The 27900-nt window shown below is 39.1% G+C and overlaps 1 protein-coding gene across 3 annotated transcripts in view; it reads left to right on the forward strand.

Moving 5' to 3' along the window:
* ncor2 (nuclear receptor corepressor 2) overlaps positions 1–27151 on the forward strand; it is a 112239-nt gene extending 85088 nt beyond the window's left edge. For 2 of the 3 annotated variants that reach the window (XM_088335480.1, XM_088335482.1), the window contains 26 exons: positions 76–196; positions 589–862; positions 1775–1939; positions 2057–2193; positions 2307–2406; positions 2543–2647; positions 3715–3806; positions 4415–4565; positions 4666–4815; positions 4921–5013; positions 5341–5558; positions 5637–5982; positions 6086–6286; positions 6555–6803; positions 10397–10549; positions 10633–10845; positions 10947–11124; positions 11221–11588; positions 13443–13573; positions 13671–13852; positions 14039–14176; positions 14288–14430; positions 14509–14562; positions 17517–17723; positions 20656–20835; positions 23149–27151. In XM_088335480.1, coding sequence (XP_088191606.1) covers positions 76–196; positions 589–862; positions 1775–1939; positions 2057–2193; positions 2307–2406; positions 2543–2647; positions 3715–3806; positions 4415–4565; positions 4666–4815; positions 4921–5013; positions 5341–5558; positions 5637–5982; positions 6086–6286; positions 6555–6803; positions 10397–10549; positions 10633–10845; positions 10947–11124; positions 11221–11588; positions 13443–13573; positions 13671–13852; positions 14039–14176; positions 14288–14430; positions 14509–14562; positions 17517–17723; positions 20656–20835; positions 23149–23336 — 4537 coding nt within the window. In that variant the 3' untranslated portion in view covers positions 23337–27151. The remainder of the gene's footprint in view (positions 1–75; positions 197–588; positions 863–1774; positions 1940–2056; positions 2194–2306; positions 2407–2542; positions 2648–3714; positions 3807–4414; positions 4566–4665; positions 4816–4920; positions 5014–5340; positions 5559–5636; positions 5983–6085; positions 6287–6554; positions 6804–10396; positions 10550–10632; positions 10846–10946; positions 11125–11220; positions 11589–13442; positions 13574–13670; positions 13853–14038; positions 14177–14287; positions 14431–14508; positions 14563–17516; positions 17724–20655; positions 20836–23148) is intronic. The other variant, XM_088335481.1, reaches the window with a different exon arrangement.
* Positions 27152–27900: the final 749 nt, after the last annotated feature.

Here is a 27900-nt window from a genome sequence, read left to right on the forward strand (position 1 = left end):
TGAATTATCTGGCTTTATGCGATTTAAAGGACAAAGTCCACTAATGTTGTTGTATTCTTTTAAATATCTCTTTAGAATTACATCTCCTCGTCCAAGCCTACTGAATTACACTCATGACGGAGTCATTTCATCCCCTTTGCAGAAACCGATGGACCTTAAACAGCTCAAACAGCGAGCTGCCGCCATACCACCTATTGTGAGTCATTCAATCTCCGACTTACGCTTTGTGCCTATGGCATTTCATTACAGCTAACTGTAAGGAATTATTAAAATAATTACCCGTCTAAATTGTCATCTTTTTCTCATGCACAAAATAAATATTTGCACAAGACTGTGTTTTCTCTTTGAATTATTACAAATCTCTAATTACAAAATATTTTTAATAGTCGAAAGTCAAAAGGAAAAAAAAGATACATTTTACAGGTATGACATTTTGTTTAATTTTTCCTTGATTTTTGTATGATTTGTCGGTAAATAGGGATTTAATGGGTTTAGCAGAACATTATCGTAATCAGTTAAATACATGAATGAGGATTTCAATGCAATAAATTAAATGTAACAATGAATATCTTCTTATTCTGTGTGTAGATACCGGAAGCATCAGTGCAAGGCAATCAGCGGAGTGGGGGTAACAAGGCTGTACTGCCCCCTCATGCTTTAGCACTGTACCAGCAGCAGATTACTATGGCTCACGGGGAGTCGTCTCAGGAGGTTAAACAACAACAGCAGCAGCAGCAGCAGCTTTCAGGCCACCCAGGCAAACAGCAGCCTTATTCCCAACAAACAGAAAGAGATAGGGAGGCTTCTCATAGCGGCAGCCCTCGAATCCGCCAACGAAGCCCCTCCATTGGTGAAAAGGACGGTGCGTCTATATTTGCAATGTTTGACCTCTTATAGTGTGAAGCAACAGCATTTTGGTTAAACAACTATTCGCTAATCTTGCAAATTGATAATTTTCAGAAAAGGGAGAAAACAAGTTTTCTAAGAATCATGAACGATTCTTGTCGTTTTATTCAACGCATTTGACAGTGTTTCAAGACGTTTTTCTCAACTGGCTGTGCGCCAGTTTGTCCCTAAGTGTACTCATTTGTTCCCGGGACACTTCATGAGAAGGAGCTAATTAATTATCTCTACTGATTCGGGAGTAACTATTTTTTTATAATGGGAGCTCAGCATGATTAATTTGTTACCCTTTCTTATAAGGCCTTTTTATTTATTTATTTATTTTTTTTCTGGTGCACTGTGCATGTGTGTGCGTGTGCATTTTTGACCCCTTCACTATCTACACATTTATCTTCGTCCTCTCTTTTCCCTGAAGATTTTTAATTGTGGGTTTGTTGGATGTGAATGTCAAACCTGGCATACCTTATGATACGTCCACACTAACATGAAATAGCAACTGCTAACCGCAATGAGGAACCTGTCACATTTTTTTAAGAATACACTGATTATTTTTTTCAGAAACTGATTTAAAAAAATGTCGTGATAAAAACAAAAACACCAGAATTTTTAAAGATTAAAAACATTTTTTGTACTGACTTGATAACAAAGCATATAGTAAAAGATTATAAATAATCATATCTACTGCATTTGTATGCACAAGCTCGACGAATGTTGCTGTTCAACCGACTTAAATTTAACCACGCCGCTTCTGTAGTATAAGAAAGCCCGTTGTAAACAACTATTTGTAAATGCCTGGATTAAAAAAGATTTTTCAATCAACAATAGAAAAAGGCAGTAATGCAAGTTGACAGAGTATGTTTTGCTTTTGCAGAAAAGTTACAGGTGTTCTCTTTACATTGTGAAGTCAAGAGGCCTTCGCTGGGCCCAGATGAGTTGAGGTCTACCGGCTTGGGTCGTCCAGTTTTGTCCCCTTTCCCAATGTCCCCTCGAGACATGACCAAGACCAGTCAAGACCAGCACATGCTCCAATTTAACTGTAAACACCCTTCTTGATTTACTTGGTTGTGCTGTTGCTGCTACTTTTTCCTTTTTATATACTCCATTGTTTTACTATTCATTTGCTCGTTATTGAATTATTTCTTCTGTTTTTCAGCATTCCAGCAAATGGTCCACCCTGTAATCCCTGGTTTGCAACAAGATAGTGCCAGGCAAGCAGCAGTTAGACCACTCATTATGCCAGAGCCTCCACCCCTCATTTCCTCAACCAAACCAGGAGGCTCTATCACACAGGTATGATAAAACACAGTTGGCATCTCTAAACCGTTAGACTAATTCAAATTAAAATATTTTTAAAATATATTCAAGTGTTTTGGATACTATCAATCAAGTGAATGATTTTCCAGGGCACCCCTGTACAGCTGCACAGCCCGGCTCATGGGTTCGAACCTGGAAAAATGCCATCTACTCAGATGAGCTTGTCTTGGATTGACCAGAGAAAATTTGGTGAGGGAATTTGTCTGTGTAACCATATTCGTCTCACATGTGAAGATGACGTAATGAATGAGGAAGTCCCTCCTTTCAAGTCACTATTTTATTTTTATATTTTCATGCTTTTTATATGTTGCTTTGTGTTTTGTAGCAGGTTCATTCCCTGTGGTAAAGCAAGAACAGTTATCTCCCCGCAGCTCTTCCTTGCAATCTGACAACCCAGCTACTCAAGGCCCACCTCATGATGGTGGAAGAGGTATGTTTTGACAAAAAAATATTTTATATTATCCCTAATCCAGTCTGTCAGAGCAAACCCAAGCCACCTACCGTACTTGAAAAATAACAATAAACAAACAGGCATTCTCCCAAAAGCATCTGCTGTATTATTGCACTTTTGTAATACTCTCAAAAATGACGCTGTCTAGTAAAATGTCCAAGGTGCACGTTCAATATTAATTTCCTCTTTATTGAGAAATGTATAATAAAGTTGACAAAAAGTAGAACGTTCATGAAATTAAATACAAAGTGCTTACAACAGGAATACTTCGATACAAACTCAATTGGGCTGAATTTATAAATAAAGCATTCAACCTCGGTTGGAAAACTATACACCTAATAAATGTTTGAAAGGGACACATATCAAACTTACACTGCTATAAAAGTATGCATGACAAATGATTGAAAAAAAGATTTAACATGATGTATCAAAAGTTTTTTTTATTCATTTTTATAAAAAATAAAATAAACATAATGGGGGGGATTTGTAAATTGCAGCTTTAAAAAAATGAAATCATATTTATTTTGCGAACAGTATTGATTAATCTGTTCTCCTTGTGTGTTTGGTACACAATTTTAGCACCGGTTTAACTCCTCTTAGTGACGAAAGTCGAGAATTAGTATCCAGGCTCCTCTTAATCCTAAAACTGAGTAAAACTGAAACATTCAAACAAAAGACAGTAAGTCTGACCCCACCATTTAAGTGTAACACATTCTAAATATCTGCAAAAGAATATCGACGGAAACTCACAGACAATGGGTCGAAGGCACAGCAACAGGATCAGTTGGCTGTTAAGGAGGAGAATGCCATGTGGAAATGAGGATGTTTGAATACTAAACCAATATGGCCCCCAATGTAATGTCACTTCCAGTCTGACAGTCTCTTTCAAATAAAAATAAGGAAACCTGCATGAACTCAAATAAATTTTTCCTGGGGGCAGAACAGAATCAGATAAGGTGCCAAAAAGTATGTGTTTCGAAGCATGAGTGCAAGTGTTGACTACCTTTGATTGTTCTAGTGTCAAAACTCCTATTTTTCATTTCTAGCTGTACAAGGAGGTAGTATAACAAAGGGTATCCCAGGGACCAGAATGCATCCAGATTCCTCAATTTCCTACAGAGGCGGCTCCATCACTCAGGTGAGCTGAGAATGGTTTGTTTTTATTGCAAATGAGATAAGTGACTGGTTGTAAGAGCTGTATGCAAGTTAAAAATATTCACTCGTGTATACCTTAATACAAGGTAACACATAGTTGACAAAGAAAAAGCATATGTTGCAGTATGGGCTATATAAGAAAAAAAATTGTTAATGCAATTATTTTCAACTTAATAAGATAAATAAAATAATATCCTCAGAAAAACGTTTTTAGCAGTGTTGAGATTATTAAATAGAACACCTATTAGTTTGTCTGAAAGGCTCTGCACACACAAACACAAAAAAATAAAACATATTCAGTTGTTCGTGTTGAGATTACAGTTGCTTGATGTTCACCCAATGCAGCCGTTAGTTGGTTAGTTATTCAGAGGTCATGAGGCAAACAAAATACAGAGGTTACTGGAATTCCTAGTGGTTTTGACAATTTGTGCTATTTCTGTATTCATTTTGACCAAACCACAATAACGAAAAATAAAACTATTTTATTTCAGTCGGTTTAAGCCAAATTATGATTATGAGTTTAAAATCGGCGTGTTTGGCATATGCGTCATGGTAAAATGATGGATCTGCGTTTTCTAACTTTGTCCACAGGGGACACCGGCTGATGTGCTATATAAGGGAACTATAACCCGTCTAATAACTGAAGATAGTGCCGGCCGTGCTGACAGGGAGCGGGACGACGCATTGTCGAAAGGTCATGTTGTCTATGAGGGAATAAGTGGGCACATCCTTACCTATGACCGTGAGTGTTTTCACAAAGCCAACAATATCAAGAACTGACATTATCCGTGCTTTTTTTCAATTGATTGACATGCTATATTCTTCCTCTTTGAAATGTTTAGGTACAATTTGTCAAACCTCTAAAGATGATGCTAGAGGACCTAGTCAACCTGGTGAAATTCTTGGCCTAAAGCGCCCTTATGATGTTATGGAAGGAGGCATCTCCCGAGGCCTGCCCATGAGAGATTCACTTTCTGCCTCCAACTGTGAAGGTGGAAACACTTAGAGCTAACATGGTTTAGAGCTAACATGGTTTAACCATGTCATTTTCAAATTTGATAATAACATTTAAACAAATGCAACTTTTTCAACTTCAGGTCTTATTGGTCGAGCCATGCCTCATGACAGGGACAGCCCACACCATACACCTTATAAAGATCCCCACCACATACGTGGGTCCATCTCACAAGGTAGACGCTTATTGTTCATAACACTGCGGTGTCACAAGAATTACAAGGTTGTGTTTCCCCCATGCATTTTTTGGGGAAAACAAAACAAAACAAAACCCAATAAAATTCATAACAGTTGAATACGGTATTTGCCTCATCGAGATAGAAACAAAATTTAATATATTAAATTTATTATTTATTTTAAGCTTATGTTCAGGATCCCTTTTCAATGTGAGCTTTTTGTTTGGTAAAGTTCTTTTATGTTCACAGCCAAACTTGTTATGTAAAAGTATTTTTTTGCAGAATGTACATATTCTTTCTTCAAATGATGTATTTCCATGGTATTAGGCATACCACGTCATCTGGACCCTCAAGATAGCTATCTGAGAAGGGAGGCAAAGCAAATGAAAAGAGAAAACTCTCCACCACGTGGAGCCAGTTCACTTTCAGACCCGATGAAAGGCAGGGAGTCCATGGTGCCCACAGTGAAGGAGGCTGGGCGCTCCATTCACCTTATTCCCAGGGAGGAGCTCAGACAGACAGCCAAGGAAGGCATAATAACACCGGTACACAAACCTTTACAATGCAACTTCCAGGTGTTTTAAGACTTAAAAACCGAATTGCCCTATCCTGTTCTTTTTCAGGGAACACCCATGAAGCAGGAGGTTGCTGGCTCAGGTAAACGACATGATGTCCGCTCCATCATAGCAAGTTCACCACGGTCCTACCACAACGCACCCCCTCACCTGGAGATGCGGGGAGAGAGGATGCGCTATGAAGAGACCCCCAAAGGACGCCCCAGTGCTGTAGTCAGCACCGCTAGCCCAATAGCACGCTCGTCTCCCCTCACGCTAGCTTCAGAGCAGGGAGGAAAATCCCATCATAGCCCAGTAGGCTACGATGACAAAGGCACCTTACGAAACCCTTACCCTGGACCATCACACCGCGGCTCACCTCTTTCAAGAGAGTCAGGTCAAAGGCAACATGACGGTAAAGACTATTTTAATGATTACTTCTCTGTTATAAAGTTTGCATTTTAATGTTCTCTATATGTCTAATGAAGTTTGTCAATCTTTCCTTCCCCTCTATTTAGGCTCCAGCAAGAAAGAACCTCAGGAGCGGAAAGCCACACCCACTCCAAGGGAAATGAGAGCTACCAAATCTCCTCTCCCGGGGGTTCCTGACCAACAGACCTACGAACGTCTGTTGCAAGGCTTGGGAGCTGATGTTTACAGACAAATTCCTTTGGCCTTTGATCCTGCAGCCCTGCCTCGTGGCATCCCTATTGACCCAGGTACAGTTACAGCAACTGCCTTGCACATCTATGACGATGGTGTTAAGGAAAGGTGAGGGCATGAAAAGAGTATAGAACACATCACATCATCTCAATATATAATAAAAATGTATTCTCCCTGGGTGTACCCTTATCAGTACATTTTCAGATCTATAAGGATCACTTATTTTCGGCTTCTCCAGAAATAATTTCTTAACCACATAAGCTGTCCTTTACTTGAGGATCCTCTGCATTTTATGAAGAGATTATTTCCTTCTTCTCAATACAGCCTACTACTTGCCTCGCCATCTGGCCCCAAACCCGGCATACCCTCATCCCTATCCCTACCTCATCCGGGGCTTTCCAGACACTGCAGCTCTTGAGAACCGTCAGACGTTGCTCAATGACTACATTACTTCCCAGCAAATGCACCAGTGGCCTGCAGCAGCTGCGATGGCTGCGCAGCGCTCTGACATGCTACGGGGCCTTACGCCACGAGATCAGCCCCTGCCTCTGCCTTATTCTGCAGCCCCTCGTGGTAAGACAATTTGTTGTTTTTTATTGAACAAGGATTAAGGGAAGTCAACTGAAACCTTTTTGACTAAAAGAGCAATTAGTTCTCTCGAGAAAAGCTTATTCTTTAGCGCATTTTATTTCTCTGGTTGATGTTTAATGATATGATGACATCTATGAAATAATAATAATAATATTGTCAGACCCTGTGTCCCATAACAACAAATGGACCACTTTCCCGCAGTTACTTAAGATCGTGGCGGCTCATTTTTACCTTCATTTTCGTTGTAAATAAGAGTTACAAAACAAGGTGCGAACCAATTGTGTAAAAATATGACAAAATACTGCAAATGAGAAGGATCTGAATGTATTTCCTTATGGCGCAGTGGGCGTTGGGTGAGAGAGAAAGGAGAGTGTGCTACATGTGACAAGCTCCGGCCACCATTACTACTTACCCAATCAAATTGCTTTGGGTGCCTGGCTGCCGTTTTGGGGTGTTTACAGTTTGTTCTATGGGTTTTAATCATAAAGTGTCTCTACAGTGAACATAAATTGTTTAATGATTGGATAGACATACGACCACATCGGGGACTATTTCGCACTCTTGCCTATATTTTCTTGACCAAACCGACTGTCCACGCATATACTGCAATTGAAACAATACTGAGAAGATTAGCATGATCCTAATTTAATTTCTGAGCCAGAAGTACTCATGAAAAGAGCTGGCTTGCAAGTCATACGTTCCCGACCCCTGAACTAAAAGATCAAACCTGACTGAACAAAAAAATTTTTTAATAACCTTTTGTGTGTATTTTATCTTTAGAAAGTGAGCATTATTGTAGTATAATACATTTCGTGGGTTATTAACTTTCATAGATGCCTGACAAATTCAAAACATGTGTTAATAATTGCTCGTATATTGTCAGTTTAGAGCGGGGGTCGGCAACCTATGACACGCGTGCCAGCAGTGGCACACGATTGGTTAACCAGTGGCACGCGAGCGCACGGCAAAATAATAAAAATAATGATTACGATTTTTAAAAATGCTCATTTTTACCTAAAGTTTAGACATTTTCAGTTGCGCACCGGCGCGGAAGTGCTCCGTGTGTCTGCGCGGCCCCTCGCAGAGGAGGACCGATCCGTTTTTTAACGCAGCCACAGAAACACCGGCGCGCGATAAATGAATGAATCATGACAGCTCCTCCAGCGAAAAAAAAATAGGTAAAAAGTTCATGGATGTCTACATGTTGCTCACATTCATTTTTTAGTTTATTGATGAACAAGAAAAGTGGAAAATAAATTGATCAGTTATACAATTTCAATGTATATTCATCCATCCATCCATTATCTGCACCGCTTACCCACAGTAGGGTGCTTGAGCCCCTCCCAGCCATCTTCGAGCAGTGGGCAGGGGACACCCTGAACGGGTTGGCAGCCAGTCGCAGGGCACACAGGGACAGACAATTCGCTCGCTCATTCACACCTCGGGACAATTTGGACTATCCAATTAACCTGACATGCATGTTTTTAGAATGTGGGAGGAAGCCGGAGTGCCCGGAGGAAACCCACGCAAGCACGGGGAAAACATGCAAACTCCACACAGGAGGTTCGATCCCATGACCTCAGAACTGTGCCGCACATGCGCTGGCCACTCAACTGCCGTGCTTTTCATGTTGTATATTTGGACTGATGTAAAATTACAGCTCTGTTAGTTATAAAAAAAAAGATGTGCGAGTCATTAATCTAGGGTGTGGCACACTGATTTACAAGGACATTTTAGAGTGGCGCTCCAAACTAAAAAGGTTGCTGACCCCTGGTTTAGAGCATAACAAACATCCAAGTAATTTGTTTTTGTTTGTTGAACATTTTTCTTAATATAGTTGTTATTTGTCAAAAATGCTCAACATTGATGTATGTTAAAAGATTTAGTTTTGGTCAAAGTGAATATGGCATAAGATCAATTGAGCAGTTTTCGCATAGACTGAGGGGACCTGTCTCCATCAATATCAAGCAATCATAGTTTTGTCCCCTCCAATATTATTTTCTCACTTTTGAAAAAGACTAGACCTACGCCCTTGCCCAAGATTGAAATAAGTTTGTTTACTCTGCTTTAAAGGGATTCTATAAGACCCTTTTTTTCAATTTGGCACAGAATGTGTAGTGTACCTCGCCACAATCATGCAGATATGTTCCAAAATATTCCACGCGCCATGGATCTCTAGGGATTAATTTTCAAAGTACAGTAAAATTTGGACTTTAGAGCGCACCTGACTATAGGCCACACCCAGCACGTACCCTCATTGAGACATGAGATATTTACAAAGAAATATGGTAGACCTAAAAAGTTTCAATGATAGACAGTTCCGCCTGCCTGCCAGATACTTGTCTGTACGATGTCACCAGTCACTGAAAAATGTCATGCCACAGATCATTGGAAAGCTTAAACTCTTGTGAGTTAAGATATGACTATTTCAAAGTATACTCATGATAGGAAACATCAAGATCAATCTGAAGCAAAACACCTGAAAACTATAAAGTCAGCATACGTCACCATTTATTCCCCTGGCTGTCTTCAATTTATTTGAATGTCCGCGAAAATGGCTTTGTTACATCAGGGACAACCCAGATCATCTAACTGTGTAAAATATTTATTCCAAAATACATGATAATGCCAACAGATAATAAGGAATCCGCCTAAAACATTTCTGCTTGGTTGGATGTTGCTTCTTGTATATCGTTTGTTCCACCACATTATTTCTGTTTACAAATAAACGGTCTTTAGAATTATTCCCAATATGGTAGTTAGCCCCTCCCATTTCAATTTACACCTCATCCATGATGAGTGTCTGTTCAATCTCGTTTTATTCATGCACAAAGTGCGAAGTTACTTTAAACTTGGGTCTCAACACATATATTAAACGTGTCTCACTTTTACTTTTACAGCTCAGGCGCCGCTGGCGGCTGTTGAAAAAATGCATAATCTAGCCGCATCATTGCATAAGAGGCAAGGTTGAAAGCTTGGGAAAAAAGTTGCGGCCTATAGTCCAAATTTTACGTTAGAAAGGTTTCATTTCATATCTCCCTGAGCGGTTACATCACCCTATGACTACAATAAGTCAATTATCAAAGGGTAAGTTTCCCTACTGTCTTGTACAACGCCTAGCCATTTTCTACAAAAACTACCAAAATTTGGGTTTAAAACACTCAAAAACTTTTCGACTAGTTAACATGTAAGCCAATAGGGTGACTGGCTTGCTAGGGTGCCGGTGTGCTTCCCATGAGGTGAGAGTTTAGGAAGTCAAAGATGAGACAGACTCTTCAAAATCATTACCTTGGAAAATAATTGGAATATTTTAATGACATATTTATGGTTGGTTGGTTGGTTGGTTGGATTCCTTTCCCATTGGGGTCATATGGGCACCATTTCCGGTGCTGTGTCTTGGGCAAGTACAGCCTGGTAGCGCCCATCCCTTTCCAGGCCAACATATGGTTATGATGCAAAAAACATGTTATATTTTCTCATATTGTGTATGTTTTAGAATTTGGGAATCCCTTTAAGCCACAAGTGGTTATTATCAATGAATTTATTTTGTTTTCCTCTTCCCATTTTTATTTCAGGAATCATTGATCTATCTCAGGTGCCGCACTTACCGGTCCTGGTCCCTCCTTCTGCAGGGACAGCCAACTCCCCAATGGATCGAATCACCTACATCCCAGGGGGAAGCACCGCCTTCCCTGGCAGGCCTTACACCACTCCCCCAATTTCACCCGGTATGATGAATCACACTGGTACCAGTCATACCAGTAATCGTTTTTTGTTTAATTATTGCTTCTGTTTTTTTAATTTCAAAAAGTTGGGTCCTCCCACATGAACAAGATGCAAGGAACTTCCTCTTCTTCAGAACGAGAGCGTGATCGAGACAGAGATCGGGAGAGAGACAGGGACCGAGAGCGGGACCGAGAGAGAGAACGAGAGAGAGATCGCGAACGGGACCGTGACAGAGATAGAGAGCGAGACAGAGATAAGGGTGGAGCAAATGTGGAGCATGCCCCTATTTGGCGTCCAGGTTAGGAACAGATAGTGATTTTATTTATTGTATATCTATTTACATATATATCAGGCAGTGGAAATTATATATTTGTAACTGTGTGTGTGATTGTGTCTTAGGCACAGAGCACAGCTTAGCAAGTAGTAGCAGCGTGAGACCTTCTTCCCAACCATACAGCCTCCAGCATTCTCCAGTTTCCCCTCGCACCCAAGAGAATGTGCAGCAAAGGCCAAGTGTCCTTCACAATACTGGAAGCAAGAATCTCTCTGCCGAACACTCTGGTTCCTCTGTGTTGCGGTAAAATAATCTATTACTGATTTCCAAATTTTGAACTAAATGAACATAGTAACTCAGAGCAGGAATTTATTTGCATTCCTTTCTCTCCCCTGACAGATCCTTACCCTCAGGACCTTCCCGATACCAAGGTTACCATAGCCATCTTCAGAGGACTGGTTTGCCACCTGAGGCCTATACACCTACACTGGACTCAAGCGTAGCCAAAGAACAGAGTCGAGAAGGCAAAAACAGGGGACTTTCTAAGCAAGCCCAAGACCAGCATGGGTCCGCTGGCAAGCTGGACCCCAAAATGTCCAGTTCCAGCCAGGCAGGAATGTACCCAGGTCCTTATTCCTCTATTCCAGGAAGACCACCACACCTACAGTTGGATAACCCTCCTGGCCGTGGGGACAGTAGTGCACCCATTAGGGAAAAGACTCAAAACAAACCGATGTCCATTCAGGAACAAGAACTCAGAGCACTCGGTAAGACCACCATGACTGCGGCCAACTTCATTAACGCGATTATTATGCGTCAAATTTCTTGTGAAACGGGGATGCCAGAGACAGGCTCGCTTGTTGCCAGAAGCGCCACTGATGGTAAGACGCTGTGGATCCTAGGATCACCCAGACACGCCCCCGTCAGTTTGTGGCCTTTTGCACGCTGTGGTGGTTGGCATTGTCAAATCAGCCCTGTTCATTTGCATTTGTTCCCAGAAGCTTTTATACTATAATCATTTGTATAACATCAGTCTATAAACTTAGACCAACAAAGGTGTCCTCTGGGAAAAATAAAAACCTGCATTTCGACATCCAACTAAATGGCCAAGATAAAATGAAGAGGCTGGTTGACAACTGATGTATCCTCAAGTCAAGGCTCTTTCTGTATTAATATATACTGAGGAAGAGCAATTCCCAAGTAAGGAGTCAACTCAAAATAGTGATTGCTAACTACACATCAAGTCAGGAAATCACTACATTTCTTATTTTCATTGACGTTACATCCAAGACGTCTAAGGCTTCTAAGGCTTTTGGCTTCACACTTCAGTCATAAAAAAGTCCTGTGCTAGTGGGCATGCCTAAATAAGTTTAAATTGTCTCATTTGGTCATTTGTGCCTCAGATATCACATAGCCCCGGGACAGCATCCAACACATAATGTATGTAGTAAACAGCTCCATTACAGAATCCGTCACCCCAAGTAAGACTGAGTGAGTAACGAAGGTGTGCTGAAAACGGTGCCAGCCACCAAACAGCCTGTCAGAGAGAGATGGGGTACTATGTAATCCTGCCCTCTGAATCTTTGCATGTTCCTTAATTAGCCATCATAATTTTTTCCTGCTCTATCTTTTTTCAAGCTCCTAAGTAGGGGTATCAAATCAGAATTTCTATTAGATCACATTGACCTTTTCATTTAACAATGTAGAATATTTTTGCCCTGCTCAGCTCAAACTTAAGCATTTTAAGTGACAAACCTTGTTTAATATGTGCCAACACAGAATTAACAATGTCTTTTTTTAATGTTTTTTTAAGTCCTTTTCTTTATCAGATACATCAGAGAAGTGTTCCCTTGTATTTGTTGCATTCATTTATATCTTTATATATCTAACATTCGTGTCTCTGGTACAGTGAATAAAAATAGTGCGATAATAAGATAAAATAGAGTGCTTTTCTGCATTTATATTACATCCCTTTTTTGTGTAGTGGTTAGGATTCAGTGCTCACACCGCCACGACTTGGGTTCGATTCCCGTTGCATCCACTGTTTTGCGATTGTGGTCATTGATATTTCCCACTGATTAATCATCGCACAAATACAGACATATACATTAAAACCTCATGTATAACGTGCACCCAAACCTCAGTTCTTATTAGGTGGGTACAATGTGCATTTTACACAAAGAAATATGCTAACCAATGCATGAAACAACGTATCTTGGGTATTGATATTGTGGCTGGTGCCTTACATGTGCTAAAGTCTGGAGGGAGAAAGATGGGCTGCTGAATCTGTTGTTGAGTAACATGAACAGAAGGCAAAAGAGCATTCCCTTCAGAGGAACATCTCCTCAGAGAATCCACGCAATCATTGCTTTCCCCTGCAAACAAATTGCGTCATCTTCTCCTTGCATTCAGACTGTTGGGTACATACATGCATGTCATGGTAATCCTTTTATAAATTACTTTGAAGTGGTTAGGGAAACATAATGACCTGCTTTGTTCATTGGATTCCTAAGAATAAGGCCATTTGTTGGAGTACAGAATTTATATGGCATAAAAAAAAAATTTTTGTGATATTTTGGGTGGTTTGTTTATGTTCATCATTCTCTGGTTTTACATCCCAGCTCAACAGAAGCTGGAGTCACATGTTCTGTACCGTCCTCCATCTGAGGAGAGGCTGTCCCCAGGTCAGAAGCCACCTTCCCCTGCTGTGAAAGGTAGCCAGAGGGTCGTCACCCTGGCTCAGCACATTAGTGTAAGTCCACATTCTACCTTTTTGTATTTTGTTGATGTGTTACGTTTATGTTGCGCCAACATGAAATTGATACTGTTGATGCTTTTTCGGGAAACAGGAGGTGATAACAAAAGATTACACCAGGCAGAGTCAGCAGCAGCATCAACAAGCTTACCATGGATCACCCATCCTGGACTTGACCCGTCCTCCCAGTGCCTCGCAGCCCCCACCTACTTCCCAGGAGTCCCCCCAAGTGACTCGCTTTCAAGAGTGCCCTGGGGGGGATCGAAATCGAGACCGGTAAGGGTCATTACAAAATAGCAAACACGACCAACTGGTTGTGAAAGCTGAGTCAACATGTCTGAGTACTTTTTTATTTCTGGCATCTAATACATCTATTAATAGGCTAAATGTACTCATGTTTTATAGCCTACGTGAGGGAGACTTTTATCTGGAAATGGTCACTTAGCTGCATTTACTCTGCAGGTCTCCTACTAGGTCCAAATCTTCACCTATTAGCGTTTCCAATGACAGTATTGAACCGGTATCTCCCCCTGGAGTAAACAACTCTGAGCCTGAAAGCCATGGAGGAGTTTCTTACCCAGTTGAACAAGGAGAGCAAACGTAAGAGCCAATCATATAAGTGTATCTCCATAAACATTTTGCTGTCCTCATACTCATCAGCTCCTCTCCGTATTTGGTAATCTGTTGACCCAGTACTTTTCCCTTCTCCAGAATGGGCTCCCGTTCACCTCCTAACGCCTCACAGCCGCCAGCTTTTTTCAGCAAGTTGACTGAGAGCACGTCTGCGATTGTGAAATCAAAGAAGCAGGAGATGATCAAGAAGATGACCGTAGTGGGAAACGACAACGATTTTAGTGAGTGTTGTTTGAGGTGTAAATGGAGGACTTATGAATCTGACAGCAATTTTTAAGCATGCATGTGTATGATTTCAGATGCTGGTCAGCCTGGCACAGAAATCTTCAATATGCCAGCATCGACAACAGCAGGTGCCTTATTATTATTTCTTAAATCCATTATATTACTGTATTTGTGACATCATTATAGAAGTAGACGTTTTTTTCCACATTTAACTTTTTTGTTAAATCTTTAAATCTCTAAATCTTTTTTAAAAAAAGATGCTTTTGTTCATAAGCAGGTAGGCGCCTTGCATGGCTGACTCCCTATTGGTGTGTTCGTGTGTGTGTGTGTGTGTGTGTGTGTGTGTGTGTGTGTGTGTGTGTTTGAATGGGTAAGTGTGAAGCACATTGTAAGGCTCTTTGGGAGGTCTTCATTGACTTGAAAAACGCTATATAAAATACACACCATTTACCATTCATGTATATCACCAAATATGTATGTCACCAAATAGAATAAAATAGAATTGTTTTTGTTGTCATCAATAACAATGTAGTGAACATTGTTTACAATGTAATAAAATACTTGAAATAGAAAATCAGCCAAGTACAGTTTTCATTTCCTCTACTGCATAAGTGCGCTTAATTGGACGTACACTTTATATGGATGGATACAAGTGTTGCATTTTCACCATGGGGGCAGAAAATAAAATTTAACTGTCCCTAGGAAAATTACCAACACACATCAGGCGTTTTATGAAATAACCAGGAGTTTGCATGCATCTTCAGTCTCTTAACTACGGGTCCTTAGGGCCTTTCCGCATCAAAATATCCTGGACAAGTAAAACTGCACATGTCTTGTAATCCACACAAATGGATTAATTGTGGTATGTGTCGTCCTGTAAAGTTGTATACACCATAGTATACATTTTTATGGTTCCTACTTAGCAGAAATTCACTTACTATGTGTGTTTATGGACAGAATAAACCGTGAAAATGTAGGGAATACTTTATAATCAATTAAAGGGAACTACTGTAAAATTCGGACTGCAAGGCGTGCCTGATTGTAAGCCGCACCCAGTACATTTTTAAAAGAAAAAACATTTTGTACATACATAAGCCGCACCCGACTATGCACCCACATTGAGACATGAGGTATTTACAAAGAAATATGGTACACAAAAGAGTTTTAATTATATAGATTACCTTTACCCCTTAAGGTTCTGCCGGTTGGCCACCAGACTTATGATAAACACATTTTTGTCTCTACGATGTCACCAGTCACCAGTGTTCCCTCTAAGCTGGGCGCGTGCGCAATTGCGCACTGCTCGCACATTCTCAGCTCACAAGAAAATCTAGCCAGCGCACAAAAATGAGGGCTCAAAATTACTTATTAAGAAGCGACTTAAGTCAAAGTTACAGTGCATGAAGGTAAAAATACACGGGTTCCCCTGACGTTGTGACCTAAATGCGCTTTTTTGAAGTTGGACGAAGTTGAGTAAAGTTAGTAAAGTATGTCGAGAACCGGCTTCTTCGGCTCGGCTCACTAAAAGGAACCGGCTCTTTCGGGTCGTAAACGGCTCTTCAGGTTGTTTTTGCTTCTTTAAGCTCAACATGACCAAATATTAAGTAAAATTAAGCACAAAATGACTTAAAAGAAGGGGGGAATAAAACAAAAAGAAAAAAATACCAAAATGAAAAAGTAGTGAAAAGCTGAGAAAAAAAAAGAAACAAAAGGAAGAGAAAAAAAGGAAAAAAATTAGAAAAAGCCAGAAAAAAAAACAAAAGAAAGAAATGTAGGAAAAAAAGTAAATAGAGAACAAAAATAAAAAAAGTAACAGCTCGGAATAAATAAACACAATGAGATTTTTTTTAAAGGAATTTAAAAAAAAGTAGAAAAAAAAACACAGAAAAAAAGAATAAAAAGTTTGTGTTGCATTCCAATAATTTCCAATTATATCAAATGAATCTTGTTGCCAATATTGTACTTCCACAAAAAAATGTGATTAAGTACAGTTCTGTATCTTACAACTGACTAAATTAGCCCCCGAAAATGTTAATATTAAGCGACAAAATATATCAGGAAATAAAAAGAAATGGATATCTTGTGAAAGAATTGTAAGAACAAACGACGTTTGTAGGCCGTACAACCTTTACAATAGTACATGAGTCAATTCATTCAAAAGAGAAAAATAATTTTGCATTGCCGGAAACTCAGCAAAATGTAACTTGATGTCAAGTTTTGGACATGTTTGATAATTAATTATCTTGCCACACTTAGGATTATGGTTGCTCACAGCGTTGCTCACAAATTTGTGTGAACGCTCAGACCTGTGGAAAATTAGAGGGAACATTGCCAGTCACTGAACAACGTCATGTCACAAATCTTTGGAAAGCTTAAAATCTTGAGATTTAAGATGACCATTTCAAAATATACTCATGAGAGAAACATCACGATTCAGTGTGAAACATTATACCCAAAACTGCAAAGACGGCGTAACTCACTATTAGGTCCCCTGGCTGTTTTCAACTTCTTTGAATATCTGCGAAAATGGCGTTGTTACATCAAGGACAATCCATGGAATCCAACCGTGTGAAATACTCCAAAATACTCAATAATGCTGACAGATAAATAGGAATCTGCCTTAAACATTTCTGGTTTGTTGGATTTACGTTTTCAAATAAACAGAATCGTCAAAATTTTCCCAATATGGTAGTTAGTGCTCTCCTTTCGATTGACACCTTTTCCATGATGAGGGTCTAGTCATGCTTGTTTTATTTATGCTTAAAGCGCCAAGTTACATTAAACTTGCGTCTTCCTTCTGTCTCTATATTGCTCAGTCGCCTCTAAATTGGCCGCATCGTTGCATAAGCCGCAGGGTTGAAAGCTTGGGAAGAAAGTTGCGGCTTATAGTCCGAATTTTACAGTACATGCAACTAAATTGTATTGTAATACAACTGGATCAAATTAATTTTTGTTCATCTTCAAATAGTCTTTATTATATGTTGCACCCCATACAAAGGGATAAATAGATTATTGAGGGTTGATACATTTTAAAATAATGAGAATAATACAGCATAATTGCTCCCCCTCTTCTCTTAAACAGGATCTGTGAGTGTCCGCAATCATCCACCTCCGGAGACACCAGGCAGTTCCATAGGACTGGAGGCCATCATAAGGAAGGCCTTAATGGGGAAGTTTGATGATCAGCCTGAAGATCGCTCCCCAGCCAATGCTGCTAATCCTCTTGCATCTGCTCTACCTGTCGCTATGAGTGGAAGTGATGGACGACAAGAGGAGAGTTTCTCACAAGGTGCGACTTTTTCCCCCAGAAATTGATAGATTACATAACATGTAAGAATGAGCCCAGCCATCTGAGGGCACTTTATTTTAATCTGTTTCAATCGAACTCTAGTTGTACTAGTGGTACAGCAATATTTGTGATTATTGCAAAATAAAACTCCATGATTTAGCTGTATGTTTTTTTTTTGTGTAAGAACAAATGTATTTGTGTACATTGCGGTGAAAGGATTAAGCAATGAATCGATAAAAGACTTCATAGGTCATGCAATGGGTGAAGAGTATTCTAGAAAACATTTTGCATGGATGCTCTGATGTTCGCTTAAAAAAAGCTGTGATTGTGTCAATGAAACTATTTCAATTATTTTAAATTTAGATAACCATGGATTAAAGTTTCTGAGTGCTGTTGAGATAAAAGAGGCTTAACCCAAATTAAAATAAATAATAATGAATACAAGTGGGATTTAATCTTCAGCACAAATTGGTTAGTCAAATTCAAAATGTATGATTAATATACAGCACAACCCTTAGACCGGGGATGTCGAACTCTGTTTGGCTCTGGGACCGGATCCAGACTTTCTGTTTGCAGGTGGGCCAGACCAGTAAAATGTCTACCCCAATTTTTTAACTTTGGTTACCAGTATTATGCCTTATCATTCAGCCTACATTAGTGCAATGATGGATGACAATAGATCTTATCTAAATACAACACATTTCTTCACAAACAATGGGGATTTTCATGTTTGGCATTGACTGTATAATCTGGGTTATTTTATCAATTTAGCGAATGCAGTTTTACACTTTAATCAATTCACTACGCTATACAAACTCAACACTGCCCTCTAGCAGTTGCAAAAAGATTTTCGTCTGTAATTATTTAAAAGAAACAAAACTTTTGATAGAAATGACCTAGGGACTCGCTTCTTTTTTTGACATATTCAAAAATGTATGGCAAGACGGATTAAATCATCCAACGGGCCACAGGCCATATGTTTGACCTTTAAGAAACGAAAACAACATATAAGGAACTTAATAAAGGGAACCATGAAGCCACCGGAGCCACTGAGAAAAAACTGAAATGCTGTGGTCTTTTTATTGAAGGTGGGGTGCCTGATTTGAAAATTTAAGGCTGCAATCATGGCCTTAAGCCAAGAAATGGCGGGAGAGTACCATATGATTTGTGTGAATTTCTCAGATGTGCTCAATAAACTCTCAATTTTCCATCTTATGGGGGTTTGTCCGCCCCTAAGAGTCCTGACAAAAGCAGATAGGTGCAATAGAAAATAAAGCATAGGGGCTCTTTGAACTCAGTTGGGCGTTGTAAAAAAAAATACTTATTAGAGAAAATATTTAACTTTCAACTTTCTAAGGACACCTCAAACTACACACCGCACCTTTAGGTTTAGTAAATGTTATCATATACTGGATTTGAGTTCCCTCAGAGAGGCTGGAAGGTGTGTGTTTGTTTTTGTTTGTTTTTGTTTTTTTTCACCACAATAGCACTGGCCATATTGTGTATACTGTATAGTGTAAAAACTGTAAAGTATCACAAATTTATTCATTTGTTCTTTTGCAACGGATCAAAACCAAAAGATAATGGGGGAACTTTTTGTAGTTACTAGGGTTCCCACAGATTCTCCTAAAAACCATTGAGTATATTATTATAAAAATAAGGTCTTTATTGGCATTAAAATGTCTTGAATATAATTTTTGAAAGTTCTAAAATGTGAACACATTAATAAGATTTATACTTTTTTTAACTAAAAAGATTTCGTAACATTTATCAATTATCTTTTTTTAATAATTCACAGATTTGCTTTTGTGGCAACGTTGCGTGACCACAAAAAACAAACTATCAAATCGGTTAAATGTCCCAGGTCTACCCACAATACACATGGCAACTTCAGACAGAAACTTATACTTTGGACCATGCAAAAGTGTAAATTGAATGAGAAGTGGCTGTCTGACAAACGTTTATTGTCATGGCTAAAAGCTGTGCCGGGTCATGTGTACGAGACAAGCTTTTTTGTTTTCTTGTTTTGTTTTTTATTTTGAATGAGTTTTTTGTCGACTTGTTTTTAAATTTGATTTCAGGAGGCATTAAGTTAAGCAATAGGCTTGAATTGAACTCTTCCTTAAGCTGTAGGTACCCTGGTTACAGATTTGAATCACATTCCAAATAAAGCACTTTACAGTATTTTCAAAATAGTTTGACCAAGATTGGAATGAGGTCACACAAAAGAGAACACGGATGTTAGATTTAACACAAAACAATTGGAATAATAGACGTTTGTATTAATCGCTTAGTTAACAGTATGAGGCAAAACTTCAAAAGTAGTTGCCATGGAGCCATTAGACCCAACAACAATTCACACTGATAATTAAAGAATCCTCAAGCTCTTGCCTATGAGGCAGACATGGGAGTGAATGATTAAGCGAGTGAGTGAGTGAGTGAATGATTGAGTGATACTTGATTTTGACAAAAAAAGAAAAAAAATAATAACCACTAAAACAAAACACAGCATCAGTCTGAAGCTCAAGCTAATATTCACTTAGCCTTTTGAAAAAAAAACAACAACAAATACTTAAGCATAAGGACTCCTTGAACTCAGTTGGAAATTTCTAAAACAAAATTAATAGTGAGGATAAGCAAATCAGAAAATGAAAGATTAAACAAATGAGGCATATTAGATCAGTACTTTACTTAATATGGCAGTAGATTTAGCTATTTTATTTGTATGTACATGCCAGTTCAATTTATGATCTAAAATAACAACCAATAATATACTTACATAAAATGTTGGACTAAGAGGTGCACAATTAGTTAAATTTACCAATGCAGCAAAGTTTAGCTACATAGTGAAAAACAAAAATGCTTTTACAGGTTCAACCTCCTAGGTTTTTATCAATACAATTAAAGCCAATTCTATTTGTAATCTGACTAGGTGGTGGGAAGCCCACAAAGGGCAGCGGGCGTTCCAACAGCCGCAAGACCAAATCTCCCGGCCCGGGCCTGTCAGGGGGCGAGAGGCCGTCCTCCGTGTCCTCAGTCCATTCGGAGGGAGATTGTAACCGCAGAACACCACTGACAAACCGGGTGTGGGAGGACCGACCATCATCCACAGGTATTCAAGACTGTTAAGTTACCATACCTGCCAAGTACTACGCTTTTGCCGTAATGAGTACGGTTTTCTTGAACCCACTACGGTGTTACGGTTGGGTCATAAAAACTCTGTTTTTTTTCCCTTAAAAAAAGAAAACAAAATTGTAAAAACATTCCACCGCAAGATAGAGACAAAGTACCATTTTAAACGAAAGGCTATTCGTTGCCAGTCGTCTGCGCATGCGCGAGGTTTATTTTTAGCGGCTAGCGGCATTATAAGTCTTCGGTACCTTCCGTAATCATGGTAAATGTGGACTCTATACCAAATACGACCGACGAACTGGCTGTGCTGGTGAAAAACAAAGCGCACAGAGAGTGCAGACTCTGTGTTTTACGGAAACGTGGCTCACGTTTAGCATCCCGGACGCTAACGTGTAGCTACCCGGAGCTAACCGGCGACACGGCATCGACGGGCAAGAACATTTTTAAGATTATTGCAAAATAAATGAACTTTCCTTGGGATAATTTAGTGTGTTTTGCTGCCAAAAACGCGCTGTTATGCTTGGAGCCAAGAAAGGAGTCGCGTCCTTCATCACAGAATAGAAAAATCTGCATCGGCATAAGTCGCATGTAATTGACTATGCAATTTATTCAAAATTATTATTATTTCATATCGAAACTGACCAAAATCAATTATATAATTATTCACTCACACATATATGTTAATATCTCAAATAAAAAGTTTCCAAATTAAACTGAAAACCAACACTGAATAATATTACTTTAATGATAAAAAATTAAATGTTTTGTTTCTTATTGTATCAAATATTGAAAAGAAAAGAAAACTATGAGGGTTTTCTATGACTTTGTTATATTAAATACATTATTGAGCTTTAAAGAACTTTCTTTTTATTATTCGAACAAAATCATTTTGCAATGAGGAACAACTTTGGAGTCAAGTCAAGTCAATTCATGTTTATTTGTATAGCCCTTAATCACAAAGAGTCTCAAGGGGCTGCACGAGACTATTGCAAACTACAGACTATTATGACACCATCCCCTCATTTAAAACCTACATGAGGGCAAATACTACACATATTGTCAAAATAAAATATAGGTTATTCATATGCTATAGAATAGTAATGTGTTTTAAGCGTAGATTTAAACATTTCCACTGAGGTTACAGATCGAATCTCAGGGGGAAGAGCATTCCACAGAACCGGGGCCCGAATGGAGAACGCTCTCGAACCTGCGAATCTCTTCTTGGCTCTTGGGATCACTAGTAGACCTGCGTTTTCAGAGCAAAGGCTCCGGACCGGAACATAGGGGGAAATTAAATCTGAAAGATATGAGGGAGCAAGTCCATTCTACTAAAATAAAACTACAGTACTACTACAAAAATACAACTAGGACATATCTCGCCATATATATTTATAAATGAATAAATACCTCTAACTTTATGCAATATAAAAAAATGAGCACGGTGGTTGCCTCCCAAAAAGGGCCTGTGATAGTCAAAACCCGCAAAGCTTTACTTTTATCTATTTGTTTGTTCATTATATACTCTATTACATTTTGAAACCAAACAACCAACTCTTTTTACAGGCTTAAGAATATGATTACAAATAAAATCACTGTACTTTATACTTTTTTTTTTGACAAATACCCTCTTATATATTAAAAATAATTTTTAGGACACTATCACCTTTCCACTTCAGATTATATTTTGTCGCCATCACATTATTGTGAAACAAAATTGGCGCAATGAAATGCTTTTACTTTCCTTTAGCATGTCAAGAAGTCCAACTTTGTCAGCTATAGAAAGCCCATTTGGGCCCTATCCATGGTGTGTTTGTTGGTCCAGTGTTTTGTTGAAATTATTGTTTTTAGAGAAACTGCAAAAGGAAAAAGATTTGCGCATGGTTCGTCAAGCTCTTTTTACGTACGTGTACAACTTAGACCACAACATTATTGACTCACAGGCAAACACAGGCAGAAAAGGGGCGGGATGGCTGTTTAACCAGAGTGCAGAACACAATGCACAATAAAATCTAAGAAGTAGTTAACTGCAATCATTTTGAATTAATTGATTAGGTAAAACAGATATGAAACCTTGTAAATAATTAGAAGGTTGGCTACACAACGATTTCAAGTCTGTGTTCCCCTCCCACTGTAAAATGTTATGCTGTCTATAGTTGATATGTTTTACAATGTATTCAGATGACATATATTTGTAGGTATTTATTTACACATTTATTTCTTCATATGGTGGTTTTGGTTAGCCATAAAAACACAAGCTTCCAGCAAATCATTAACAACCCTGCTCTTCTTTCAGGTTCCACGCCAACCCCATTCCCGTGCAACCCCCTCATCATGCGTTTCCCCAGCGGGACAGTTTCCGTTCCTTCCCCGTCGTCCGGGCAGACAGTTGGCCATGCGCCTGCTCAAGGGCAAGGCCGTGCTTGGGAGGAAGAACCTAAGCTGCTCATGTCTCAGTACGAGTCCCTCTCCGACAGCGAGTAAACGCGAGGGCAAGGGCCAAACTTCTCACGCCATCCTATTGACCCGTTCCCTTCTTCTGTCCAAGCGCCCACTCCAAGATCGTCGATAGCACGATCCCCTTTTCTTTTTCTTTTCTTCAAACCGCATTACGTCTCCTTACTGGCCTTACCAATCAGGCACATGAACTTTTGACACGTTTCTCCACATTGTTAGAAATAGGACTACCGTATTTTCTGCATGATAGGGTGCACCGTATTATAAGGCGCATGCACAATTTTTTTTTCTTTTGTCAGATATCTTTTATTCATGAAGCTCACCGGAGTATTTGATGCATGAAATTGAGACGACAGCAAATAGCTACTGTGCTTATTTGTGTATGTACTAATAAACACGATGTGTATATATATATATATATATATATATATATTATATATATATTAGCGCAATGATTGATCCGTCGATAAGTGACACTCCATATTCGCGAAACATTGTATGCAATGGAAATCAAACCCGTATCACAGCGGTGAAGATGCTGAGACTTAACTTCTGAACCACCAGTGATGCAAGTGACACACAAAAAGGCATTTGATCTCATCACATTATCACACCATTAGTACTCATGGCGCCGGAAACACTGATTTACATGGCGCATTTTGTTGTGAATTTCATTAAACCAGGGGTCAGCAACCTGCGGCTTGATAGCTGCATGTGGCTCTTTAGCGCTGCCCTAGTAGCACCCTGGATCCTTTTCAGAAATGTTTGTAAACGGGAAAAGATTCACGTGGCCCTTCTGGGTGTTATAGTAATTTCATATAATTTCTTTTTAATCTCACCAATTGATAAATAATTATGATGAGTACATTTGATTTTGTTATGGTTTTCTGTGGGAAGACAAACATTCTTAACATTTTCCAATGTTTCAAATATATGTAGAGTAAATACTGAATATAGAATGAGTAACTTTTACAAACAAATCCCTTTTTTATTTTAATCTAAAAATAGGTCTCTATAAGGCTTTTCATTTTTCATCTCCAGAAATATATATATTTTTTGGCTGGTAATGGCTCTTTCAAAATTTTTGGTTGCCAAACCCCTGTGTTGAACAGTCTCTCCCTTTCTTTACCTGCGTGTCAACAACATTGCGGTTTAATATGTACGCGTATGTAAAAGAGCTTGTCAAGTATTTTGTTGACAGACTTTCTGTTTTCTTTTTGCCTTTCGCAACGTTATTGATGCACAGGTGAATAAGTGGCGAGATGTTAAATCTATCAGAATGCACTACGCAAATCGGTGTTTTTGGCACCCTGAGTATAAAGGGTGTGATGGACTATATTGCGCTTTAACTAGTCACTGAGGACCTCCAAAGTGCTTGACAATGCACTTCACACTTTTTACTCACACACCAATAGAGCAGTCACCTGCTTATTGGGGGCATTAGGAGTTCAGTAGAGACTTACATTTAACACTGAGGAGCCGAGAATCAAACCTGCGACCTCTTAGGTCCCAAAACGACCGCTTTATCTCCTGAGCTACTGCCACCCCTGATGATAAGATGATATCTAATGCCGTTTCGTATGTCATCTGTATCACTTGTCTGGTCTAACAGTTAAGTGTCTGCACTCTCTCTGCCAGTTTTGGGCTTAAATCTCGTTGCATGCAATGTTTTGCAATTCATGTCCGCAATGTTTATCAATTGATCAATTGATCAATCATTGCCCGAATACAGTAATTCACTTAATAAGGCACACATATAATTACTGTATGTGTTTACAATCTTATCCACCTTATTCTTCAGTATGTAAGGCTTTGGATTTTAAGTTGCATTTCAAATTTCTGTACAATTTGGGTTTTTTTAGATGCGCCTCATAGTTCAGAAAATACGGTACGTCTTTCATACTTTTATTTTTTATTTTTATAACCTTGTATTCTTTGAATTCAAGCGCTGACAAATAATGTTTTAATAGTGAACCTTCTATGGTTGTACTGTCTGTGCAGTTGTTGATCTGCAAATTAGTGAATGCTTTTGGAGGGTCATATCATTGGTTTACAGGGTAAATACGCCGTTGGTTCCTGATGTCGACACAAATCCGAGGAATTGAACCGGGCCCGTACACGTCGGGCCACGGCACTCCGACAAATGACACTTTCTTCTTTTCTACGGAGCACATCCGTGTCTGTTAAAACGGTGGTCGGATTCGAAGCACTTAGTCCTCGGCCCGCCAATTTCAAAGGACACGAGCGACAATCACCTGAGCAGAGGACTCGAACTCGCTCTTCGGACGGCCTTCGCCATCTTTAGCTGGCCCTTGGGGATCTTGTTTTGGGGTTTTGTGACTGACCTTGGACTGCATAAAGGACGAAGAGACTTGGTTTATCTCCTGTGCTGCTTTTGTACATTCTAATATATTCTTAGTGTTAAGTGCCATTTAATTTACACGCATAATACTGAAGTTACCAACTGACGCACAATTGTTTTTGTTTGGTTTTCGAACACCCCCGCAAGACCCCCCCCCCCTCCCCCCTCCGGCCACACCACCCTCCCCCTCGCCAAGGTTTTTCATGTCATGTTGAGAATTGCGTTAGCAGGGACTCAAGAGTCTTACTGCACCGGTCAGTCACAGGCCATACTTGATCGGCCGAGCCAGAGATGTCAAACTCAGTTTGGCTCTGGTCTGGATCCAGAATTTCTGTTCTAAGGCGGGCCGGATCAGTGAAAATTTGTCAATTTAAAATGTTTAGCTTTATTTTTGAGGATCATGCTTCAACATTCAGTCTACAATAGTAATCCTACCCTACATATTACAATCACGGATGACAAGCAATCTTTTCTAAACACAACACATCTTTGGCATTGAATGTGTTAACTGTTTTATTTCAACAGTTTTACACATAACCAACTCATCATGCTATACAAATGTAAGTGGGGGGCTATGAAAAGTATAATTTTGCCTTAATTGTTTTACTGTTACTAACTCTTTCAGTCCGCATGCTGTACATCAGCTCTTTTACACATGTATTGCCCTTTTGGTTTGCATTTGTTTAGGTCATTGATAAAGAAGATAATGCTTTTTTTGAGAGAGAGAGACTCGCTTTTTTGACATACTGTACTCAGAAATGTATTGCGAGCCAGATTAAATCATCGAACGTGGCGGATCCAACCCGCAGCCCATAGGTTTGCCTGTGCTGAGCTTTGGCAAGCCGCCAGTCCCATTTAATCTCGCAATGAAAGAAGAGATGAAAAAAAGTCATTTTTGAGGCTGCCGTCCGCTTGCCTCTATTCTGGCACAGCGAAAAAGTAGAGGTTGGGAAATTTTTCCACATGTTGTACAGTTGTTTTTCTACGGCATCAATTAAGTTTGAAGAATGTGACCGTAAACAGACTAAGCCATATCTAGCTGTTGCTTTAACAGACAACAGACTAATCCATTGATCATTAAAAAAAAAATGCTAAATTTATTTCCAAAAGGCGTTCATTTTGCCATTGCTCTTGATCTTTTGTCCGCCATACTTTCTTGATTCTAAAAAACAAAACAAAACAAATATATCTGACGAGGTCCCTGGAGGGATTGTTGGGCATGGGAGGACAAATGTTAACATTGTTCAAACGTTTTGTTCATAATGGTTTTATATAATTATAACCCACTGTATGATAGCAAGGATTGTATATAAAACTAAAAAAGATGTAAATATTTATGTGGCTTGCTTCTAGGTTGGTATTACAGAAGAAGCAAAAAACAGTAAAATTCTACATGCCCACCAGCAAGCTTTGTGGATAGCAGTGTACAAATGGAAACAAGACACTGCCTTAATGTTTAAATAAAAAGCTTATTGCCATTGATAGTCTCGGTGTGATCTTATTTTAGGGTAAATGTGGGCAGAGCTGTGATGAAGAGGTAACTACCGCTAGATGGCGGCCCAAGTCCACTTTTGGAATTAGACTTGTCCTTATGGTTTTTAACGGAGTCAACATTGTTTAAGACGAAATTAGACAAGGCACTCCATGATATACATAAAGATTTGACTGAGGAAAAAATAAGATAAAAATCAGGATGAATAGACAAAACATTCAAAAGGTTTAAGTTGTAAGTGCTCCGTAATAATAGATTAGTCTTTTATCATAACACACTGTAATGCAACTAGTAGGTGCACATGGTAGAAAAACATTCTTACGGGGGCCAGACTAGTAAATTGCCTTAGCTGTAGGGCTGCGGGTCTTTTCAGAGGCTCACAATTTGATTATGAATCAGGATTCAGCATTTGGTTATAAAACGAATACTGAGTTTTTTTTCCCCCTTCAATTATTTTGCCCCCTCACTAAGATTTAATCTGTTATAGTGTTAATAAACTGCATTTGTAATAAGAAAAAACGAAAAACAACAAATTAATTCATTTCCACTACTGTTTATTTAACTCCGGGTATTTCGTGCAGACTGGAATGTGACAAAATGGCTCACAAAAACGAATTTAACTGATTGATTTGATCATTTGAAAGTCTGCTTTTCATCTTCTATGAAAATGTTTACCTGAATATAAGAACTTTGCTGTTAAGACTTCTATCTATTATAGAAAGGATCCACGGCTTCTT

Source organism: Urocampus carinirostris, chromosome 5 (genome assembly GCF_059441175.1).
Source record: "Urocampus carinirostris isolate Australia breed hairy pipefish chromosome 5, RoL_Ucar_1.0, whole genome shotgun sequence".
Lineage (NCBI taxonomy): Eukaryota > Metazoa > Chordata > Actinopteri > Syngnathiformes > Syngnathidae > Urocampus > Urocampus carinirostris.